This window comes from Curcuma longa, chromosome 4 (assembly GCF_044706935.1).
Source record: "Curcuma longa cultivar G26 ecotype Majalengka, Jawa Barat chromosome 4, ITB_CL_G26_1.1, whole genome shotgun sequence".
Classification (NCBI taxonomy): domain Eukaryota; kingdom Viridiplantae; phylum Streptophyta; class Magnoliopsida; order Zingiberales; family Zingiberaceae; genus Curcuma; species Curcuma longa.
The window spans coordinates 13,684,341-13,705,797 of NC_133864.1; the positions used below are offsets into that span (position 1 = coordinate 13,684,341).

Below are 21,457 nucleotides of genomic sequence, written 5' to 3' on the forward strand. Positions count from 1 at the left end.
ACAATGCACAAGAAAAATTCTCAACCTTTGTTATTTAGAAAATAATAAAGGATTACCGATTACAACTGGAACATCATAGATTCACACACCCAAACTCCCCCTTTTGTCACAGCCTAACCTTGCCTATTGTTAACGCATAGGCGGAGATTGGGCAGTGTTTGGCTTGACGGTTAGGTGATAATTTTATCAACTATCTTTCTTACATGTATAAAATTATTTATCCACATCATTTTGTTACTTTGTCAGACTACACGCCTTACGCCTTGTGCTTTGCTCAAGTTTGACGTCAAAAACTTAGGCGAAACATCCACCTTACTGTCAAATTCATTGTGCTACCTTGTATTCACCCACCCCATGTCATCACTTTCATTCCCTATAAGTTTACTTAGTCAAATGCTCAAATCTAGCACATCCAATCCTCACATTTGTTTGACACAATTCAAATCTGTCTCTTGCTCAACTTGTGCATGGATAGCCTCGCATGCTGTCGTAATTCTTATCGTTGCTTGACATGCTCTTGTCCAGTAGGCTTAACAAAGCCCCCAATCTTTATGTCCAACATGGCCATCAAATTTAAGGGGCTAACAATAATCTTCATGCATGATAATTTTATGTCGATTCGTAGTGTCGAAATTTTCTCAGAAATTAATTTAATTCTGCTGGTACACAAAATTCCTAATAATTATTTAATCATGTCAGAAAACAGAGAATCAGAGGGAGAGATTGAGATCCAAGCGACTACTATGTTCCTCCTTCCTTCTCTTCTCCTCCTCTTCTTCCGCTGCCGCCGCAGCCGAGCTCTCCGCCTCACCGCGATGTTGGAAGTCCTCCATCTTAAACGCCGGCATCCATAGCCTCGGCGCTGCTTTAGAACGCTTGGGCGCAGTGGTCGTCGATCCCGAGAGCGATTCCTTAATCTCTCTGATCTTGCCTATCAAAGCGTAGAACTGCTTTATCTCTTCCTCCTCGTCCCCGTCGTGATCTCGGTCGCCCTGCGTCGCCGTCGTCGCCTTTCGTTTTCCTCTCGGATCGCCGCTTGCTCCGTCCATCCCCTCTGCTACAATAAGCATTACCCCAATAACAGGGTGTTTAGCATATATAGCCTCGCTAGAAATTAGTTTTCCAAATTGTTGACCATTGTTAAGCCAAAGATACATCGAATTCAGATGCCTTTAATTTGCAGGCCGTCCACTACGATCGAGTTCAACTTGTAAATTTTAAGCAAATATACATATGTCGTCATTCCCATAAGGAAAGCGATGACGAATAGCTGGTGACGTAGGCGCTGTCATCCGACGACGGTATGTGCGATCCGCCGCCGGAATTTGACTCCCGCGGCGGCGCCCGCCCGCTGAATCTGTTCATATTCGTGCTAGCCTTCTCGACGCGTTCATACTTTTGATAATTATAATTTTAAACATAAAGATAGGACAGAATTGCATTGACTTAAAGCTGAAACAAAAGGTTCAAATTTTCTGCAGCAAATCCTGCGAAAACATTGCTCACACCGCTGCATGGTCCACCATGAGAAGTTGCAACACCACGAGAATTGCATGAAACCTCCCACGATCGACAGCGTCTAAACCTCCTTTATTGGCATGCTCGGATACAAGCTCTGTTGGCAGCTACTTCAGCAGAGCTACAGATACACTACGTAACGATCGAGATGATAACACAACGAAACATGAAACAGCGTAGTCATCCTTGACTAATCACTGCTTCTTAATTACCTCTTTGCAGCATCTGCCTGAACCAATAGGCAGACATCTTGGGGTACCGCCGGAGGGTCTTGTAATCGATGTAGACGAGCCCAAACCTTGACGTGTACCCCGATCTCCACTCGAAGTTGTCGAGCAAGGACCATGCAAAATAGCCTATGACGTGGGCACCGTCGTCGATCGCCCTCTTCAGCTGGCTGATGTAGCTCCTGTAGTAGTTGATTCGGACCGTGTCATGCAGACCCTGTCGAAGAGTGACGTTACCAGGAACGTCCATTCCTGTGACCAAGGATATCGATCATGAGTCAAATGGCAAAGAGATACAGCTGAGTAGAAGAGGAAATGGATCTTCTGTACCATTTTCTGATAAGATCACAACAGGATTGCCATAGCGCTCCTTGACATAAGTCACAGCTTTGTACATTCCCCAAGGAACAATGTAAAGCCAGGTGGAGTGTGCCTGCAATTGGTAAAACATTGGTGCTGTGAATATTTATCATTCCTTGAACTACTACATTAACAAGAAGAAAAGGGTGAAATGACTTACTCTCGGACCAATTGGCACACCGTTGCGTTCATCTGCAAAGGCAAAGTATAGTTATATAGTCTAAATTCTGTAAATGCACAGTCTAAGCATTCCAAGAGTTGTTCATGCATCCAGTAGTGTAGTGTGTGCAGGTAACTTACACCAAAATTGAGCATTCCAGTCTGATTGATATCGAGTGGGTTTTCCCTGGTTGGGAAGTTGAGGATTGCTCATATAGTAGGCAGTGTATTGATTGATGCCCACATAATCAATCGAACCTTTGACGATCTTGATTTCTTCTTCTGTGAATCTTGGTAGCCTTTCCCGAACAATCATCTGCATTGACTTGAGGATACTCGCCGTAAATGATCGGGTGCAGAAACCTGGAGAAATATATAGTATCCTTTATCTGTATCTTTACAGTATTTATTATCCATATTTCTTTCGATAAATGCTGTTTTTTTTTTGCAATTTACCATCCGATATGAAAATCTCTTGATCTTTGCGCTGCATCTTGGTCGTCCTTTGAATCTGTAAGTGGTTCATACCAAACAAAGTCCAAGAGTATTCCGATTCTACCTTTTTGTCGAGCCTGATTATGTAGCAAAATTTCTAACTCAGTGATATATCAAATCAACAGGGCCTGATTGTCTCAAATCGTTTTCCAGATTGCAAATCATATTGTCGATATTAGGGCGATTATAAACCTAAAGATGATGCCTTTGCTTTTCATTCAAATATGAATTAGCAATTAAGTTGAAGAATGTAATCACCTGATACTTCTCGCGGTATCTTCTAACAGCTGCTGCATGAGAGAGAATCAAATTGTGTGCAACAATATAAGGCTCAGTAGCAGAGTTGCCAGCTGAACAGTTTGAGCACCTTCCAGGAGCAAATATACCATCATCATACCCAAGAGCTGCTACTACCCTTGGCTCATTGAATGTCATCCAATATTTCACCCTATCGCCAAAAACCTTGAAACAGAAATCTGCATAATTAGCGAAATCTTCCCTGCATAGCAAACACAGATGGATAAAGTAGTATCAGCAAAAAAAACCCAAAAACTTAGGGATTTGATCTCTTCAATTTAGGACTATGAGCTAAGTTATGTTCATTAATACACTTTTGCCAGTTGATTCTGGTAAGTTCCGGTGGGATGGATTCATTTTCTCCTTCAGAAATTCAGTAATTTCTTTAATATCTGAGTTCAGAAATGACAGTAGATGAACTGAAATTAAGTTGCATCAATATTTAGAGTTTGTTTATATATTTAGTAATCGTAGTTTAGGCTACTTCTAATACATTAGTATGACATAAATTTACTGATAAAACAAGTAGCAGTACAAGAATTCGAAAGACTAAGAACAGGAACTTACACTATCTGTTTGCTCAACAAGCCATTGTACTTCTTCTCTAGTGCCTCTGGGAGGTCATAGTGATAGAGATTTGCATAGGGAGTAATGCCTAGAAGAGAAATGTTGATAACATTTAGTGCAGGGCTCCTACATTACTATCGAAAACTTCGGTTCCTGTTTGAAACATAACTTCATGGTATCCTACCTTGCTGCATCAAGTAGTCTATCAGTCTGTTGTAGTAAGCTACTCCCTTCCAGTTCACTCTTCCAGCTCCCTCTACATGTGTGAGAAAGAAAATTACATACCACGATAATAACAACAATGAGCTGTGCAACAAGATGGACTATTAATGATAAGCAACCAATAGCATAAAAGATGACTGTTAAATTGATGTTTAGTGATCACCTGGGAAAATCCGGGACCAAGAGATCGAGAACCGATATGCATCAAAATTCATCTTTTTCATGATATCCACATCTTCCTGTACAGCAGATATTTCATAACAAAACTTGAATTAAATAGAAAAACATTCCTTTCTGTCTTTTTTCTTTCTTCCTTTTTGTTTCTAAGAGGCTGCTTTATCCCCAAATCTGTCAACAACGTTTCTTAAACCAGGGTGATCGAGCATCTTCTTACAAACAACAAATAAAAGTTTACTTATGTCACTTCACAGAAATGCACTAGCAAAAGCTTCCAAGTATAACACAACATCATGCTCCGAATCAAGAATTCGCCAACATCAAGCTCAAGTTTGTTGAAAATAGTACTTGTATTCAACGTGATGATTGTTTGGCGTGGCAATTAGAACAAACTCACATATGGAGTGATGAATCAGATTTACCTTGTAGCGATGGTACTCGTCCACAGTGACATCGCCGGTGGCATTATTAGCAATCTGCCCTGCTCAAGTAGAGAAAAGACACAAATGGAAGCACAAACCATCTTCAGAGCCAGTAAATCTCGACCGTGAGACCACGGGAGCCGGTTCCAAGGCATGCCCAGAACTTACCTGGGATCTTGACGAAGTTGTCCCAGATGCTGGGGCCACGGCCGTCCTTGTGCGCCATCCCCTCCACCTGGTAAGCCGACGCCGCTGTCCCAAACGTGAACCCCGCCGGGAACGCCGCGCGGCTCAGCCCACCAGTGTCCATCCACGGCTTCGAGCCAGCCGCGGCCTTCTTCTCCCCGCCGGCGTCGGCTCCGGCGACGAGCACGAGGAAGAGAAAGAAGGAAACGCAGAAGCGGCTTGTCATGGCGAGGAGCGGCATTGAGGCGAGCGAAGAGTAAAGTGGAAACAATGAACGTAGTTAATGGATTTATAATAGGAACACAGGAACGTGAACTCTGAGTGAGCGAGCGAGGAGCGTAGGAGGAGGACAAAAACCCTGGGCCTTCTCGCTCGCTGCTGCTGCTGCTGCTGCTGCAGTCTGCAGCAACTGTTGAATCTGCTGTCGTCGATGATTATCTCTTTCTTTCTTTACTGAAGAACTTTTCGGTGGAGAATTACTGCAACACAGACGTCTGTAAAAAGGAAAATAATAGAACAAATCCAAAAGGGATTCGATTCTAGTTCTAGATCACCATTGCAAAAGCAGCATGCAAATCCAGAACAGATCTTGTCGATTCGTCGGGGTTACGTAGCCAAAATCGTATCTTTATCACTTGCCCATGCGGCGGTTAAAAATATGAGGTGAGATTGAACGAGCATTTGGACGATGTTAATTAATTCTGAGGCCAAAAAGCGGAATTCAATGAGATTATTTGGCTGTTTTTGGGTCCCCATTCTCGCTTTCTCCACGTTATCCCAAACAGAGCGTAATTTTATATTATTTTATTTGTGGATTAATTACAAAAAGGGCAGGAAATTTTGTTTGGGAAGAAAACAAAAAAGTGGAGAGCTTGAAAGCCGCAAATCAACCAGATATTGTTATTACTGCCAAGATTGTAAAGAGAAAACGTTCAAGAAATTTGTGACGTGATGGACGATATGTAGTGAGTAGGTTGTCAATTTGGGATCAGATCGATCGGATTCAAAATAAAAAAATTATAAAAAATCTCAATTCAAATTAAATTAGACCTCACATGCAATCTAGAAATCCTAAACTCGAGTTCGTAGAATCTGATCAACCCGGATAATCCAAATGACTCAAAAAAATATTTTTTTATTTTTTTTATAATTCTTTAATTTTATTTTAATATTGTATCATTAACATACTAATATTATACTAAAATATCTTAATTTTTAAATTTTTAATTTTAAAAAACCTTAAATTTAAATTCAAATCAATCCAAATCAATTCAAACTTAATTCAATTCAAAATCCTCCAACCTAAATCCGATCAGAATTTGAATTCGATAATTTTTGAATCAACTCGAGTTTCATTTTTGACACCCCTCATCTTGTGGGATTTGGACTTTTATGACATTTCAAGGACATTAAGAATGGATCTTATTAGAGGCTCTCCTAAACTCTAATTCAATTCAATTTTTTTATTACCTATAATAATTATTTTTCATAATTAAATTTATTTCATATTAATTCTTTATATATATATATATATATATATATTTACTTACATCTCTTTTTCCTTAATCACACATTTTGACGGGAGAGAGAAAGATTCTGTGTTGGTCCCTGTGGACCAAGTTAATCTTTTTATTTGTCGTTTTTTGCTCCCTTCCCCACTCTAATGTTTGATGTACTTTTTTGAAGAAATTATTGATGTAGCGTACAACAAATAATTGATAGGTGTTGGAAAAAAATATATAAGTTTTCAATAATTGTCGATATTCATTTTTAAATGATTTATTTAATTAATAATTATTAGATAAAATTTAGCTCGAGTAAGCTTTTTATGCTAGTCCTATTAGTAATACGTTTAAGCGTTTGTATTTTAGGATAAAATTTAAGGTCGAAATCTTACAAGCTAAGATAGAGTTTTTATTTCTGTTTAGTTCTTTTATATTTAATATAAATATTTGGTTGATCTATTATCTAATTTTTTTATTATTTGATAAAATAAGGTTTTTTTTCCTTGTAAATGTTTGCTAGTCTAACCATCAGGCAGCTCCTCCGGCGGGATGAAGCAGTCGGCGGAGAGGCCCGCCACGTTGAAGAGCACGTCGTCGATGGCCCACCGCTCCTCCATCCGCGTCAGCACGCTCTGGTCCTTGTTGACCCCGACCCCGAACCGGAGGAGGTTGACGGTGGACCGGCCGGAGTGGGCGACGACGAGGTCGTCGACGCGGCGGTAGTCGTCGATCCACGACGAGGTGGTGGTCTCCCAGTAGATGGCCTCGGCGCCTGGTGACTGGATCCGCGTCAGCTGCGAATCCTCCAGCTTCACCAGAAGGCCGCTCGACAGGATCGAGTTGTCCACCACCAGCTCCAGCACGAAGCACTCTTCGTCGCCGATTTGCTTCTCGCCGACGTGCTGCGCCGGCGAGAACACGGCCGCGATTGTTTCAGGGTCTTAGCCCTGTACTTCTTCGATCAATTTAGTTGTTAAAGTGAGTAAAAATGGGAAATTTTCGATGCGAATACTGAACGTCAAATGCGAATATGCGATGCGAGAGATAATCAAAGATGGTTCACGTGCTATTCCAACAACTTTTAAATCAAAAAGTCATTCCACAATTCAATGAAAGCTTGTGGATCAGCATGTGGATGCCCATTCAGTTCAGAGGTGGAAGATGAAATGGTAATTATTAGATTATGCATGGCATGAGCATTCAAGAGAGGAAAGTGCTACTTGCCTGTAGTGCTCGCCGGAGAGGGCGAACGCCGCCGCGGACGGCGTGGGCACCAAGCCAAGGCGTACGGCGCCAGGCGCGCGACCTTGCCTTCGCTTCCGGCAGAGATCTGATGGCCGGAAATGGCGAGCTCGACGAGCCACATGTCGGGGACCATCTGCCAGACCACGAAGCAGCCCTTGTGGTGGCGGCCCTTGGAGGCGGCGCCGTGCGGGCTGAGGCCGTGCTCTTGGACCATTTCCATCCACACGCGCTCGGGACGTGTACATGCTCTTCGCCGTCCTGCAACCCGGCTTTGCGCACCCCGTCGTCGCCCGGAACTGCTGGATTATGTACTGCGCCGACGACGTCGCCACCACCTGAAATCGCGCAAACGCGTAATTACTAGCGCATCAAATACGGCAAAGTAAATAAACTCACGGTTGGGATCAAGCTACATGGCGGGGGAAGTGGTGCTTGGGGAAAACAGAGAGGGGGAGAGAGGGCATCCGAGGACGCTAAGGAGGATCTTGAGGTCGCTCTTCTTGCTGGAGAGCCGGGGAATGTAGGTCTTGATCCAGTTCTGGAAGGAGTATTGGATCCTCCGAGCAGCACTCCGGGAATCACCCTCCTCGCTAATGGGCTCCTCCGAGAGCCGAGCGAGGCGAGGCTATTTCACCGGCGTCTATTAGTGGGCTTCGATTTGGGCCGCCAAATTATAGAAGAAGTTCAGCTCGATTCGGGCCGAATAGAAGCTTGTCGAAGGGATCCACCGGCGGGGCGGGGACATCTATGTTCGCAAGCGGTGCCGCTCTCCTTCGCCGCCGGGCGTCGTCGGTGCTGCGACGCTGCTCCTTTTCCGACGCTCCATCATGGCCTGCCCATTTTTTTTCCTCTGCGACGGCGTCCGAGAGGATGAACCCGCCGCCGATCCGTGTGTCGCTAACCGAGTCGGCTGGGCGAGGCGTGTTTGCGACCAGGGAAATTGCCGCCGGTGAACTTATACACTCCGCCAACCCTCTCGTCGTTCACCCTTCACTGTCTCTCCTGGACAAAGTACCTTCTCTTGTCTTTCCTGACCAACAAAACTCCTCTCTTTAATTTTTATTCTGGATGTGATCTAGGTCTGTTATTACTGTCTGGGGAGATTGCATGAGGCGCCTTCTCCTCTCAGTTGCTCTGCTGTGGAAGAGAATGACAGCTCAAAGACCGCTGCTTCCTATTTCTGCAGCGAGAGTTGCAGAGAACAGTCCAAGGTTTGCTTTTCTTTACTTTTATTTCGTTCGTATGTTGAGCTACATGTTTTCTATGTTCTTGTGTCTTTGCAACCGCAAAACTCTCGAGGTCATTGCGTTCTGAATTATCTATTTCGATGAGAACTTCCCACTTCGCACTGTCTTTGCTTCCATCAGTTATCTATAATTTATTAGACCTGCTTTAGTAACCTTGCGATTTCAGGGTTTCTTTGAGATAGAGCGCAGACTGGATTGGTCGTCATTTCATCGATACTGCAGGTATGCAATTAGACTTATTCTCGTGGATGTGGTGAATAATTGGTGCACTTGATGTGTGCTTTTACTTGTAGAATTTAGTCATTCAGAATCATCAAACACTATTGCCTGATGATGTTATTTGCTCTTTTTTCCTCAATTTCTGCGTTCCGTTGAAAGTTTGAGTCAATATTGTTTAATTTCAGGGTACTGTTTCCATCTCCATGTGGACATCTACTATGTTGAGTATGTTATGTTAAGCTTGGAGCATACACTCAGTTATGTTTATTTGTAATTTACTAATGTTGTAAACTAATTCACAGTTTTGATTTAGTTAGTAGCATGATGTTAGATGAAGTAAGCTGAGCAAATAGTTTAACCACTAATACTAGGACTTGTAAAGCTTATATCACAGAATTCATTTGACTTTGACCTTTTGAGGGATCTAAATGTCACAATAAAGAGTACCTTTTGAGCAAATAGTTTGACATTTTTACAGTGTCAAACTGGGGTAAAGAGTCCCTGTAGAGTCAGTTTATGGTTTTAAACAAATATGGAACCATCCTACTTTAGAATTTCAAATTGGGTCAAGTGTACTTGTAGATGTTATTGAGTTACGAAGATTGTACATGTAAGGTTATAATCTTATTTCTCTCTCCTTGTATGCTGTAGCTTGAAGAGATTGAAATATCCATTGATGGTAAAGCGGCTGGCTTGTATGGTTATATCAGGAGCAGCATCTATAGATAGTCTTGACATACTTCAACCTGCCAGCTTACACCATGAGATAATAGCAGAGGTGAGGATACTCATCTATCTTGCAGTCAATTCCTTATTTTTCCAACTTTGTGCGTAAGGTGGCTTATGCTTTTGGTGTATATTTTTTCTTTCATCTTTTGGAATCTGAATCTTCTGGAGCCTATAGATGGAAGAAGAGTTTCAATTGTTGAAGGACACCTTTCAGTTAGGGCAGTTTAAAAATGACATGACATGTATCCTTAATATCGGAAACAGATCTTCCACTTGATTTTCTTGTCTACTTGTTAACCTTTGCTGTTTTCATATGGGAGAAAAAGGATTTCCCTTGATTAGCTAGTTCTAACCAAGGAATGGTATATCAATGTGCTGGCAAGAATTCGCATAAATGCTTTCCGCATCGAGTTGGTTGCAAGATCTTATGAAGAAATGCTTAGCTCAGCGGTTGCTTTCATAGCAGTTGATGCTGCTGTTGGCAATGCTATTTATATGCTTCCATCATTCTACAATCATGACTGTGGTAAGCTCAGTATGCATTTCTTTAACAATCTGATTGTTCTACTTTTATGTGATGAGTATATAAGTTTCCCTGGAGAATTCTGTGAAGCAAAAAAGCAAATAATTTCTTTGTGGATCTTTAAGATAATAGAACAGCCAATCTCAAGTTCTGATGGAATGAGGGATCACCTATCTTGATGGTATAAACATAAAATCATACAGGTGCTACACTAGTAGCTGGACTTCTGCTCCTCGCTTTTACACTCGCTTCAACCATATAATGTTTTAATTGACTTAAGCAGTTGCTTAAATAAAATAGCAATTAGTATAGACAAAAGAGAGGTCAACTTTTTAGCAATCTTTCACATGAGCAAAAAGGTATTTGTGTGATCTCTATCAGTTGGTAAAAAATGAACGTCTGATTCTAGCCTGAGCAAAGTGTTGTTCATTTTTTGTCCTCGTATTTGCGTACTTGACTTTGCTGCTGATTACACTGCTAGTGGCATTGCTGTCATAGTGGATATTGTTTTTACCTTGCCCATTGGTTGCTACAAAGAAGCTTCACATTGTTGTTCCCTTTTCTTTTTGGATTACATGATGCTCTAAACAGTCAGTACGATCATTGGATTACCTCTGCATCGTTTATGGCTTTTATTTGTTAACTGTGTGGACATTTAGATTTCAAATATCTGCTTAACGAGCGTTTTGAGTAAGGGAGCAACAGCTTGTGTGTTTAATCTCATTGTTGATGCTTGATACGAAGCATGATTAGCTCACCTGCAATTAATTTAATGCTTGACTGAAGAAGCTAATACTATGGAAACTCTGTCATAGACCCAAATACACACATAATCTGGTTAGAGAATGCAAGCGCAAAGTTGAAGGCCCTTCGCCACATTGAAGAAGGTTCATTTCCAAGTTCCAACTTTTCGATAGATTTAGAACGTGCACTGAGTGATATTATCAGTAGAACTCTTACTTTCTTCTCTCTTTGTTAGGTGAGGAGCTCCGCATTTGCTACATTGACACCAGCATGGATTTTGAAGCCCGGCAAAAAATTTTGGGCGAAGGGTTTGGCTTTCAGTGTCGTTGTCTTCGATGCTTATCTCATGATTAAGAAGCAACTCAGGCGATGCCCTGTTGGTCTCCTTTAGCTCCTCCAAGGCCTCTGCTTTGTGTTTGATCTGATAAAAAGGAATATATATTTTTTGAAAAAATGTAGTAGATTAGTTTTCTCATGGCCAGGATTTCTCTATCGAAGTGGTAAATTATTTTTTTTTCAGTTAAGGGAAATTACCTGAAATTCTTTTACCTATGTAATTTATGAACTATGCTGTCGGATGGAGTGTAATAAGTTTAAGTGGTGAATCTAAATTGTTTAACTAAATTACTGATATTGGTATTTAATGTATCTCTCTCTCTCTCTCTTTTTTATCTAAAATATCCATTCAATATAAAGTTGGATCTATATAATTAACTTTAGAATGCACATACAATTTATATAGTTAAATCGAACGTAAAAAAGGCAAAGTTTAATCAGTTAAATCCTATTGAGATTATTCCCACAGGCACAATTTAAAACAAAGTTTCCTCCGATACTAATTGTGTTTGTAGTTTCTTCTCTTAACTGAACAGTAAAAATACAAGAGATGAAATTTCTACTAATACTTTCCTTCGTGATGAAAGAAAAAAATGCATAAAAATAGATAATAGAACAACACTTGGCACCCCAACAAGCACCATCAGACATACATCGTTGATCATAGAATATGCAGAAGGTGCACGGCGAGAAATTGTGAACATAGTATCGCCTAGTTACTCTTGCAATAGAATGCTGCTCGCGTTAAAGATTATACAATTTGAAAATGACAAGAAGAAGAACATGACAAGTGAAGTGAGTTCCACAAGGAAGGCAATGACTTTACTATCGCGTTTAATAATGAATTACCATTTAAGCACGATTCTAGTCATCAGAGATAAGTGCGCAGTAAAACTGATAGTTCCATGGCTGTATATCTGTGATGCCCACCTACTTTCCCTCTCGATGCAGTACATAGCTTGTAGATAGGCCATTGCAGTAACTTATGCTCAGTCCTCATTCTGTGCAACAAAGCATGTTCCTTCTCCCACTATCCAAAATGGAAATAGCATATTTTCAATCTCTGGGTAAGATATCAACACACACAAAAACAGGTAGGAGAACGAAGAGCTTTGTTACAGAATTCTCCACTTGAGATGTAAATTGATTAGTAACCAGCTGACTGTAACACGAAATCAATGAACTTCTGTCACTTTTCATTTGCTCCACGGGTTCTTATGCTTGAAGCACTTGACAATGAACAATATGACCCTTCACTCCATTGCGTCCTGCGATAGAGGACCATAGGCTTGCCACAAAATTCTTAAGTTGGCTTTTGCCAGCAATATTTTCCCACGCACGAGCACTGTTTGTTTCTATGATATTTGCTGGATCTGTCACATCAACTAGACTTAATGCTCATGTTGTTCCTAATAATTGCCAGCTTCCCGTTGAGAGAAACAAATGACGCAGCCTCAAAGGCCCTAGAATTTCCTAGATGATTTTTGCTGTCCATGAACTTATCCCATGAGTCTGTTTCTGGTTCATAGGCTCTAAGCTTACATCCATCCCTGCAATCTGATGCATAAAGCCTTCCATTCAATGAAATACTGGGATTTCGCCAACCTGTAACTATTGCACCGCTAACAGTGGACCATGCGTTGGCAGTAGGAGTATAAACTTCACTCACAACCTGACGGTGTGAATCAAGACCTTTTAGAAACCATTTGCCCTCATAAACAACACCAATGAAAGGGACCATTCCAGTGTTCATTTCAGCAATGGTTGCCCATCTGTTCCTGTTAGGATCATAAACCTCAGCTGACCGAAGAGTTCTTTGGTTCCCTTCACATTCCCCACCAGCGACATATAGGCAGTTATTGATGACACAAGAACCAAAGAAATGGCGTTTCCGAAGCATGTCTGGAGCTCTGTGCCATTTGTTTGTCCTTGCATTGTAGAAGACTACACGCCTCATTGATCCCTTTGATGGATCTTTACCGCCAAATAGGTAGAGGTAGCAGCCACTAAGAACAGCACAACCAAAACCAAGAGCTTCAGAATAATCAACAGGAACAGGTGGAAGTGGCCTCCAGAGTTGATAATTAGGATCAAATGCATGCCAGGATATCTTTCCATCGCGGTCTCTCTTGATGACATACACCCACTCCTCTGCCACCCCTAGCTTTTTCCTAAGAGAGTAGAAGTAATTTCCAGACAAAAGTTTGTTCCATCTTTTGCAAACTAATCGGAGGTTTTGATGTTCAACTCGAGGAACCCGAATCAAGCAAGCAATAGCAAGATCATCTGGGAGACCAGGCAATAGAGGTGCTTGGTTTCTACTCCTCTCCCTCCGTGTGTTCCTCAATCTTGTTCCACTGGGTATAATTTCAGGTTGTAGACAGAGCTTAGCACCAGGAACAAATTTTCTAGCTCCAACAACGGTTTTCAAACCAGCATCTACTTTACAATAGCATGATACAGAATCAACCTGCAGATAGCATTTAGAATTTGAACTGTTAATGGAACACCTTGAAATTGCAAAAGAATTATAAACAGAAAGCACCAGATGCACATGAACGAATATAATCTGGTGAACAGACATACAAAAAAAATGCCAATTATCAGTATTCAAGGTGACTATGGGCAATACATTTAAGTATAGTGCCAATGAAATATGATGGATGAAAAACACACTACAAACTGAAAGCGGTTGTCCATAATTCCATTCAGCTTCATTGTTATTTATATGGGAAAAAATAAAAAATGCTTCGCCTTAGACCATAAGCATCCCGTTTCAACAGTACAATGTGTGAGACACCTACTAAGAAATGAAAAACCACTTTCTAGTCGTGTATTTCTTTCAGAGATTCTAAATGAAGGACCAGAATCCAACATGATTTTTGATTGCCCAAAATAAGAGAATTTAACAATTCCGAGTTATTTGAATAATGCAAAAGCATCAACATGGATATTCTTAGCCAGATCAAAAACAACTCATAAGTCAATCATTAACTTAACCTAGCTGGTGCCTCCACTCCCCTCACTGAATCAACATTATTCTGTCAAATGTAGTGCTTACCTCTGTCCCTAGCTATGAACAATCTATTAACATAACATAGCTAATGCCTGCCTCCCTTGGATTAAATATATTCTGGACAGTTTGGCAGTGTAATTCAAGGATTTAAATTTCCTTCCATGTTGGTTGACATGGTCAATACTTATTGTTCCATTCATCAATTGGCATGACCCAATACAGTCAAGGAAGAGCCATGAGCATCTTCCTCAATTCCACAAGCCATGCCAAAGTCACAAGGGGAGGCATGATGCAGAATCAAGAAGGAAAAAGTTTTGACCAGAGTCACAACAAGAGGTGAGAGTTGAGAGGAAGATAATCGTCGATGGTTCCCCAAGGTAACATTTCATCCATAGTTGCTGCAAGGTGCATTGAGGATTTGATGAGGCTAAAGTTCCAGTTATCTGTGAACTGGAGTTTCTACTATGAATTCAACTTCTTCCCTCTTGGGTTCTTCCTCCTAACTGGCACCGACTGCCGCCACCTCAATACACCCCTACACCACCGTTACATCTTGTTCTAGCCAGGGAGGTTTAATATTATTAAGTTATCAACATTTAATTATATATGTGTGTACCAATTGTCATGCCACCAAACATAAATATGTTGGACAATCTTTGCTGGAGATATCAGGAATATTCTGAATTGAAAATTACAAAATTCAATTTCAGAGTGGCCTGAGTGGATAATCTCAGGCTGCCAAGTAAGCTCTTGGTTCGGCCGAGTTGCTCTAAGTGCTTCCCGAGTCTATCCAAGTGGAAGTCACTGAGCTGCTCCCGCATTTCCCAAGTGCCGCAAGGTCTGCAACCCAGATGCTTCCCGAGCCCGAGTGGGAGGCGGAGTCATCGAGTACTCCTGAGTGTTGCCGAGTAGACTCGTCGCCCAGCTACCGAGTCGGCTGAGTCCGAGTAGATCGTCGTTGCTTATGCGTCGAGTCGGGAGAGATATCGCTCAACGACCGAGTCGCCTAGCGTTGAGTAGGAGAAGACAATGTCAAGTCAAGGAAGCACATGCCCAACTGCCAATTGTCACCCGAGTGCCAAGTGCTCGAGATGAAAAGCCAAGTGCTTGGAAAGTAATCCTGAGTCCGAGTGGGTTTCCAAGTGGTCGGAAACGAAGAAGCTGAGGCCTACGTTTGAATGTGGAAGTTTTCCTTAAAATAGATTTGCCCCCCTTCGACAGTGCTTCGGGAGAGAAATTTTGGGGATGAAGTTGGAAGAATTTCTTTGCTATTGCTTCTGCTTTTTCTTGCTTAAGTCATGACCTCCTTACATAGGAGCTTCATACCTACGTTGTCTGTGGGCGCATGACATTTTTGGTGTAATAGCACCTCTTGCATGTGTACTTAAATTTACCTCCCTCCATACCCATGTGATCGATTCTAGAAGAGCCACTGAGGTGGCAGATCCACCTTTTCATACCTACGTTGCGTTGAATAGACAAGTAATGGCCATTCATTGCCTCCAACCGCTCGGTCATCAATTCTGCATTAATTGCATATTAATGCATGCATCCGTTACACTTGAGCAACATGCAAAAGAATAATTCTGATTCATTCGCTTGGATTCATGCGTGAGAGAGAGTCTCTCCCTATGCATATGTTCACAACATCTATGCTTGTGACACATTATAAATCAAACCAAAATGCCTTAAAATTTTCAATGTGGGACTAAAGTCTCATTCACAATGAAGCCTCCTTCCTTTCCATCTCTTTTCCATTCACATTTCTAACAAAATATGAGTGACACCCAATATAAGGGATAGTGTATACTTTATACTCTTTAGAAAATTCTCTTTTCTAAATCTAACTACTATGACATATACATGCAATTCCAGAATCTGAATACTGTCACATAAACTTGTATATTGCTAAAAGCACTTGAACAAGAACAACTCAAATATTAGCTGGGTCTCTCCTACTATAAGCACTTTAGCTGTCAATTATCATAAATGAAAATCTTATATTTGCCCCCACACTATACCCATTTTTTTTAAAATACCAAAATTCCTTTTAGTTTGTCCTATGTTTGAAACCGACATGGACAACTAATCATAGACTAGAAACCAATTTACAGTCATTAACTCAATATCATGTCACAACAATGTTGTAGCAATGACAAGCACCACTAGATTTGAACGCAACATAGTATTGTGCATTAGTTGACCTTATGGAGTTAGCAATTGGGAAGAACTAAGGATTTGAATGAAGGCACACTGATATATTTTGAAGCTGAGGAACATTTTGCAAAAACATGTATAGGGCCAAAGCAAAAGATTCTACATCATAAATGACATTATGACCAAACAAACACTATCAAATGATTCGAAGATAAGTCAATTATCCTCAATAAGTATCTACCTATAGATACAGACTGATATTTTCCATAGTAACACTATAGTATAATATGCCCACTAAAAGCATATATAGAGAGAAGGACAATTCTAGCATCCCACAGTAGAATAAAGTTCACTATATCTTTTGTATACTCAACAGTGCAGTATCACATGAAAGGGCCAATGCCCATGCATTGCATCAGATCAATATTCAATTCTATCTGCTCTGGTTGAGTAGACAATTCTTGTCACTCTTGCTGGTTTAACAAGCAATCTGGCTAAAAGAGGAAAAGCGTTGGACAACATAGGATGAAAAGATTAAATTTTATTTCTAGCAACATCCACATCCAAAAGGAACAAAATTGAGACTTATTAAACCTCTACCAAAGCCCTAATGTAACCTATAGAATGGATCCAAACAATCAACCAAAAACTTTTTCTGCACATGATTGTCCTTAATTAGAGTAACTTTATTTGTTTAAAGTCATCTGAGCACAGTCAGTCCTATTCACTTGCTTCCCAGAAATTCTGTTAAGCTCCATCTATATTGTAAAATTGTTGACCTACAACTTTTTAACCATGCCATCCAACAATATCAAGATTTTGTACAGGCCATAGTGTGACCTATATGATTGCATGACGAAATAACATGAATTTAGCTTGCATGTTAATCTAAGCAAGTAAGGAAAGAAAACAGAGTTCAATAGAAAATCAGGGCAAGCACATAAGAAGAAAACAAGTTTTCCTGGTTAATCTATATCGGAAGCGAGGCTCTGATCCCAGCCACTGCATGTCAAACTATGTAAACACTACAAGCTATGCTCCATGTACAATTCCACTATATTCTATATAGCAAAAGATTGTAAGAAAATTAACCAGATAAAGAGAATAGCTGCAGCAACAAAGAATATGAATTTATCAGCAACGGAGGATAGGAGACAAACATAATTTCTTGGTGTTGATGTTCTCTTATCGTAACTACGGTCACTAGATAATTTGGTGGCATTAACATCCATCTCAGTCTTTTCCCTAAAGTAGGGAGGCAACAGAACTATGACCATGATAACCATTCAGATGAATCACACAGTAAGATTAGTAATGTCCAAGAATCAAATACATCAAGATTTTCGAGTTGTACCAGGTCAAATTCTTCCTCTAGAACCAAATAAAAGAAAACTAACAACCAGAAATTACAATAATGTATTTTAGGAAAGGGAAAAAAACATTTGAAACGTCGAAACTCGAGATCCATGTATCCACTCTTTGCGTGGGAGATTAACAATAACACGAACGATTTAGCTCATCAGGAGTAAACGGCATTCCGAACCCTTACCCAAAAAATTTGACTCAAATCTTACACATAACGTCAACGTTTTAGCTATTAGAAAACATGCAATCAGACAAACGAAGAAAAAAAATTAGCTGTTATCATCAACTGACGACTCTCCTAATAAATTAAAAATGAAATCTTTCAGTAAGCTGCAGCCAAAACCACCCTAAATGATGGCTTCTCCGAACCCTCGCCTACGAATTTGACTCAAATCTTCCAAAAATAATGTTTCCAGATCATCTCATTTACAAACTGAAACAACAAATCATAAGCGGAAAGAGTCGGAAAAGGAAATGAAGGAAAACGAGCGAACGAACTTACCAGCGGAGCTTGCACGCGAACAACTCGGTGACCGGCCAAGCTTTCCGGAACAGCCCTCTCCATCCTCCCACCGAGGAGAACCGACCCCTCCGGTCGATCGATCGATCAGGGAAGAAAAATGCAGTTAGGGTACAGCAAGCCGCGAAATGGGGACGAGACTGGAAGGCCTCTCTTTGGATCTCGAAACGAGAGGCATCAACGCGTTCGCTACTTCCTCCGCTCGAGTGGTTGCTAGCTTGATCTGAGATTTGTTTACTCGTTTCTCAGCTGGGAGGAGAGACTAGAGAGCACTCGGAGGGAGAAGAGGGGAAGGAAGACTCTCGCATCGCATGAATCCACGATCCACACACGCAGACACGCTGGGCCGCCTTTGTATTACTTACAAATAAACGTCTTAATTTCACACCGAATATTAATTAATTAATTAATTTCATTGAGTCATGACGACTCGCTAATTTTAAAAAAAAATCAGGAAAGGTTAAAATATTTACGATGGCGTGTTAGAACTTTTAACTTTCCTAATAAACAATAAATAACTATTTAATTTTAATAATTTAAATATTTAATTCTTAAATTGATTAATCCGATTATATAAAAAATTTTCATCAAAGTAATTTATCTAAATAAAATTTGAATTCTAATTATTTAAATAATCCATTTCAATTTCTACAAAATGTCGAATCCACCGACAGTCTCTATTATCTCGATTTCGTAAGATTCAAATTTTTATCCATTTTTATAATTCTGTTTCATCGTAACTCAGTTATGTAATAAATTATCCGTTTCATGTATCATAATTTTAATATTTTAATTTTAATTTTAAAATAAATGATCAGATAAAATTGGTATTTCATTGGATTGATCAAACCAGCCACTCTAATAGTTTTTTGATCGGATTAATATATTTTACCATTTCAGTGATTTTACATTGATCAATTTTATAATTATATATGAAAAAATAAATTAAAATTTTATAATTAATTATTATAAAATTTATTAATTTAATTTGTATCTATTTTAATAAATCTGTTTCACGACTTGATCGGATTAAATCTTTTCAGTAAAATATGAATATTTAATTTTTATACATTTTAATAAATCTATTTCGTCATAATAACTCAACTCAATTATATAGGTAGACTTAGATCGGGTTAATTTTTAAAAATAATAAATCCCAATTAATCGCATTGACTCAATCCCTGGGGGTGATCGGTTCGGTCCTACGAAAGTTTCTCACTGGCCACCATGATAAATCAGGAAGCGCACGCAGCAGTCAACCCAGATACCCAGCATCCTTTGATTGCGATCCTTATTTAAAGAAAAATTCTTACAAATATAATTAGAGATCAAATTATGTTCTAGACAATTTACATGATTACCCGGGGTTAATTCTCAAGTCGTGTTTTGGTGAATCTGAACGCACACATTCTTCACTTGGTTGGACGACACGTGGAGGCTCCGTGATTGTTTCTCTTCACGAGGGTGTAGCAGATCTAGCATGAATTAGTCGTCGCAGATCTCAATTGGTGTGGTTGCACTGATACGAAACTTTGAGCCGGGGCGGATCGCTGTCGCTGTCCGCAGCGTTGCTAAAACGGCGGCACCGTCCACGCTCCGCCCCATTCCCGCCGCCAACTCCTTCCCCAACCACCTACACGTTTCCGAATTAATCCTAGGTAGATCCCGTCTGATCTAACCGCCATCCCAGATTGGATCCTCTCCGCTGCCGCGTCGGCGCCGTCGCGGCGTCCAGGGTGGAGCAGGTGCCCGTTCCTCGAGTGGTAGAGGGCCTCGAAGAGCTCCAACATCCTGCAGGAGTCTCCGTCCTCATCGGCGATTAATTCAGAAGGCTAGAATTTAGGGAAAGGCGGCGCCTTAATTTCTATGGGAATGAGATGGGTTTTACTGCCATGAGCTCGAGTTGGCGGCCATATATAGCTGCAGACGACGACGGAGGCGTTGAGGTCGAGGAGACGAAGACGGACGGCGGTGAGAAAAAACACAAAGAGGGCGATGATGGAGTCAAATGGTTAAGATCGCCATTTTTTATCTGGAAATTGTTTAATCATGAGCACCGTCGAAGATTGATCAATGGCAGGCGACGCTTACTGGAAAGTCTGCTTTCGTCCAACGAACCAACCAAAGTCAAACCAGATTTGCTGCCTCCTTTTGCCCTTTTTTTTATCAGGATTTTATATATCCAACATCAAAATTCATATTTTCGTAGTAGAATCATATCTATCTCCGTGACATTGGAAATCTCTGTGGCATTTTAATTAGCCTGGCTGCTTTAACTTCCCGTCCATCCGATCCGGTCAAATTCAACCGAGCCAGCCCGCCGCCCCCGCTCGTCCACTCCTTCACCATGCCGTAGCTGCATAAGAACCCCTCGCCCTCTCCTCCCTTCCTCGCAGCCAATCGACCATCAATCCTTCAGCAGAAGTCCTCAAGCCCTCTGCTTACATATACAATTTGCTTCTCAGTATCAATTATACATCATCATCCCTTCCACGCACGCTATACATATAAAATGGCCTGCGCAAAGATGGTTGTGGTTGCCTTCCTCCTCGTCGCCGTGCTGGTGGCCTCGTCTGCGCCCGCCGCCGAGGCAACTTTCTGCTTCCCTCAATGCTACAGTCGCTGCGCCAACGGCAAGGTCGGGAACGTCGCCTGCTCCACCATGTGCGCGCAAGCCTGCATCGTCCCCAAACCCGGCGCCAACGCCGCCGGTCATTTCGACTTCAAAGCCTCGCTTTCCGGGGAGTGCACTGATCAGGTGTCGACGACGATATCGGAGGCAGCGGCGCGAGGAGGAATTCAACGGATTGGTTCGATCTATGGAATAAATTTGTATTGGCGTTGACTAGCTTTGCAATTTAATTATTCATGTTATACGCATGATCTTACAGCGGCAATGCTTAGTGATCACTGATTCAAGTTTAACTATCATCAACCTTGTGTGTGTCTGGGTGATTGCGTTTATATAATTCGCATATATAGATTTAATAAGAACAAAAATAATGATTAAATCACTAAAATATTCAATCAATTCAAACTCACATAATATCTCAGCTTAGAAACCATTTATCGGTGCAAAATTTTTTTCCCCACACGAATGGAGTGGCCTACGCGAACACGACACTATTTAGTGGGCCCGCGCAATCTCCCCGAGCCTTGTCGTTCAATCATCGCGCAGTAACCGCCATTCGGGCGATAATTATCGACCCCGCATACCAAAG

General features: G+C 41.0%; 3 protein-coding genes and 1 pseudogene across 3 annotated transcripts; 1 reads left to right on the plus strand and 3 right to left on the minus strand.

Annotated features, from left to right (window-relative positions):
- Positions 1–1,526: 1,526 nt before the first annotated feature.
- Positions 1,527–5,226, minus strand: LOC141827400 (beta-glucosidase 44-like). Its single transcript, XM_074714628.1, is given in 12 exon segments — positions 1,527–1,997; positions 2,076–2,178; positions 2,266–2,297; positions 2,406–2,592; positions 2,594–2,627; positions 2,721–2,836; positions 3,018–3,258; positions 3,624–3,711; positions 3,808–3,879; positions 4,009–4,084; positions 4,445–4,503; positions 4,613–5,226. Coding segments are annotated over 12 exon segments (1,542 nt in total). The 5' UTR covers positions 4,872–5,226; the 3' UTR covers positions 1,527–1,722.
- A 1,430-nt stretch (positions 5,227–6,656) lies between these two features.
- Positions 6,657–8,125, minus strand: LOC141827118 (uncharacterized; annotated as a pseudogene).
- On the plus strand, positions 8,107–11,439 carry LOC141827857 (histone-lysine N-methyltransferase ATXR4). The gene is made up of 8 exons (XM_074715189.1): positions 8,107–8,391; positions 8,460–8,591; positions 8,794–8,849; positions 9,498–9,624; positions 9,751–9,817; positions 9,922–10,101; positions 10,914–10,985; positions 11,078–11,439. The coding sequence occupies exons 1-8, from the start codon at positions 8,128–8,130 to the stop codon at positions 11,194–11,196; spliced, it is 1,017 nt and encodes a 338-aa protein (XP_074571290.1). The 5' UTR covers positions 8,107–8,127; the 3' UTR covers positions 11,197–11,439.
- An 800-nt stretch (positions 11,440–12,239) lies between these two features.
- On the minus strand, positions 12,240–18,532 carry LOC141827695 (F-box/kelch-repeat protein At1g55270-like). Its single transcript, XM_074715010.1, is given in 3 exon segments — positions 12,240–12,573; positions 12,575–13,648; positions 18,219–18,532. Coding segments are annotated over 3 exon segments (1,317 nt in total). The 5' UTR covers positions 18,282–18,532; the 3' UTR covers positions 12,240–12,393.
- Positions 18,533–21,457: the final 2,925 nt, after the last annotated feature.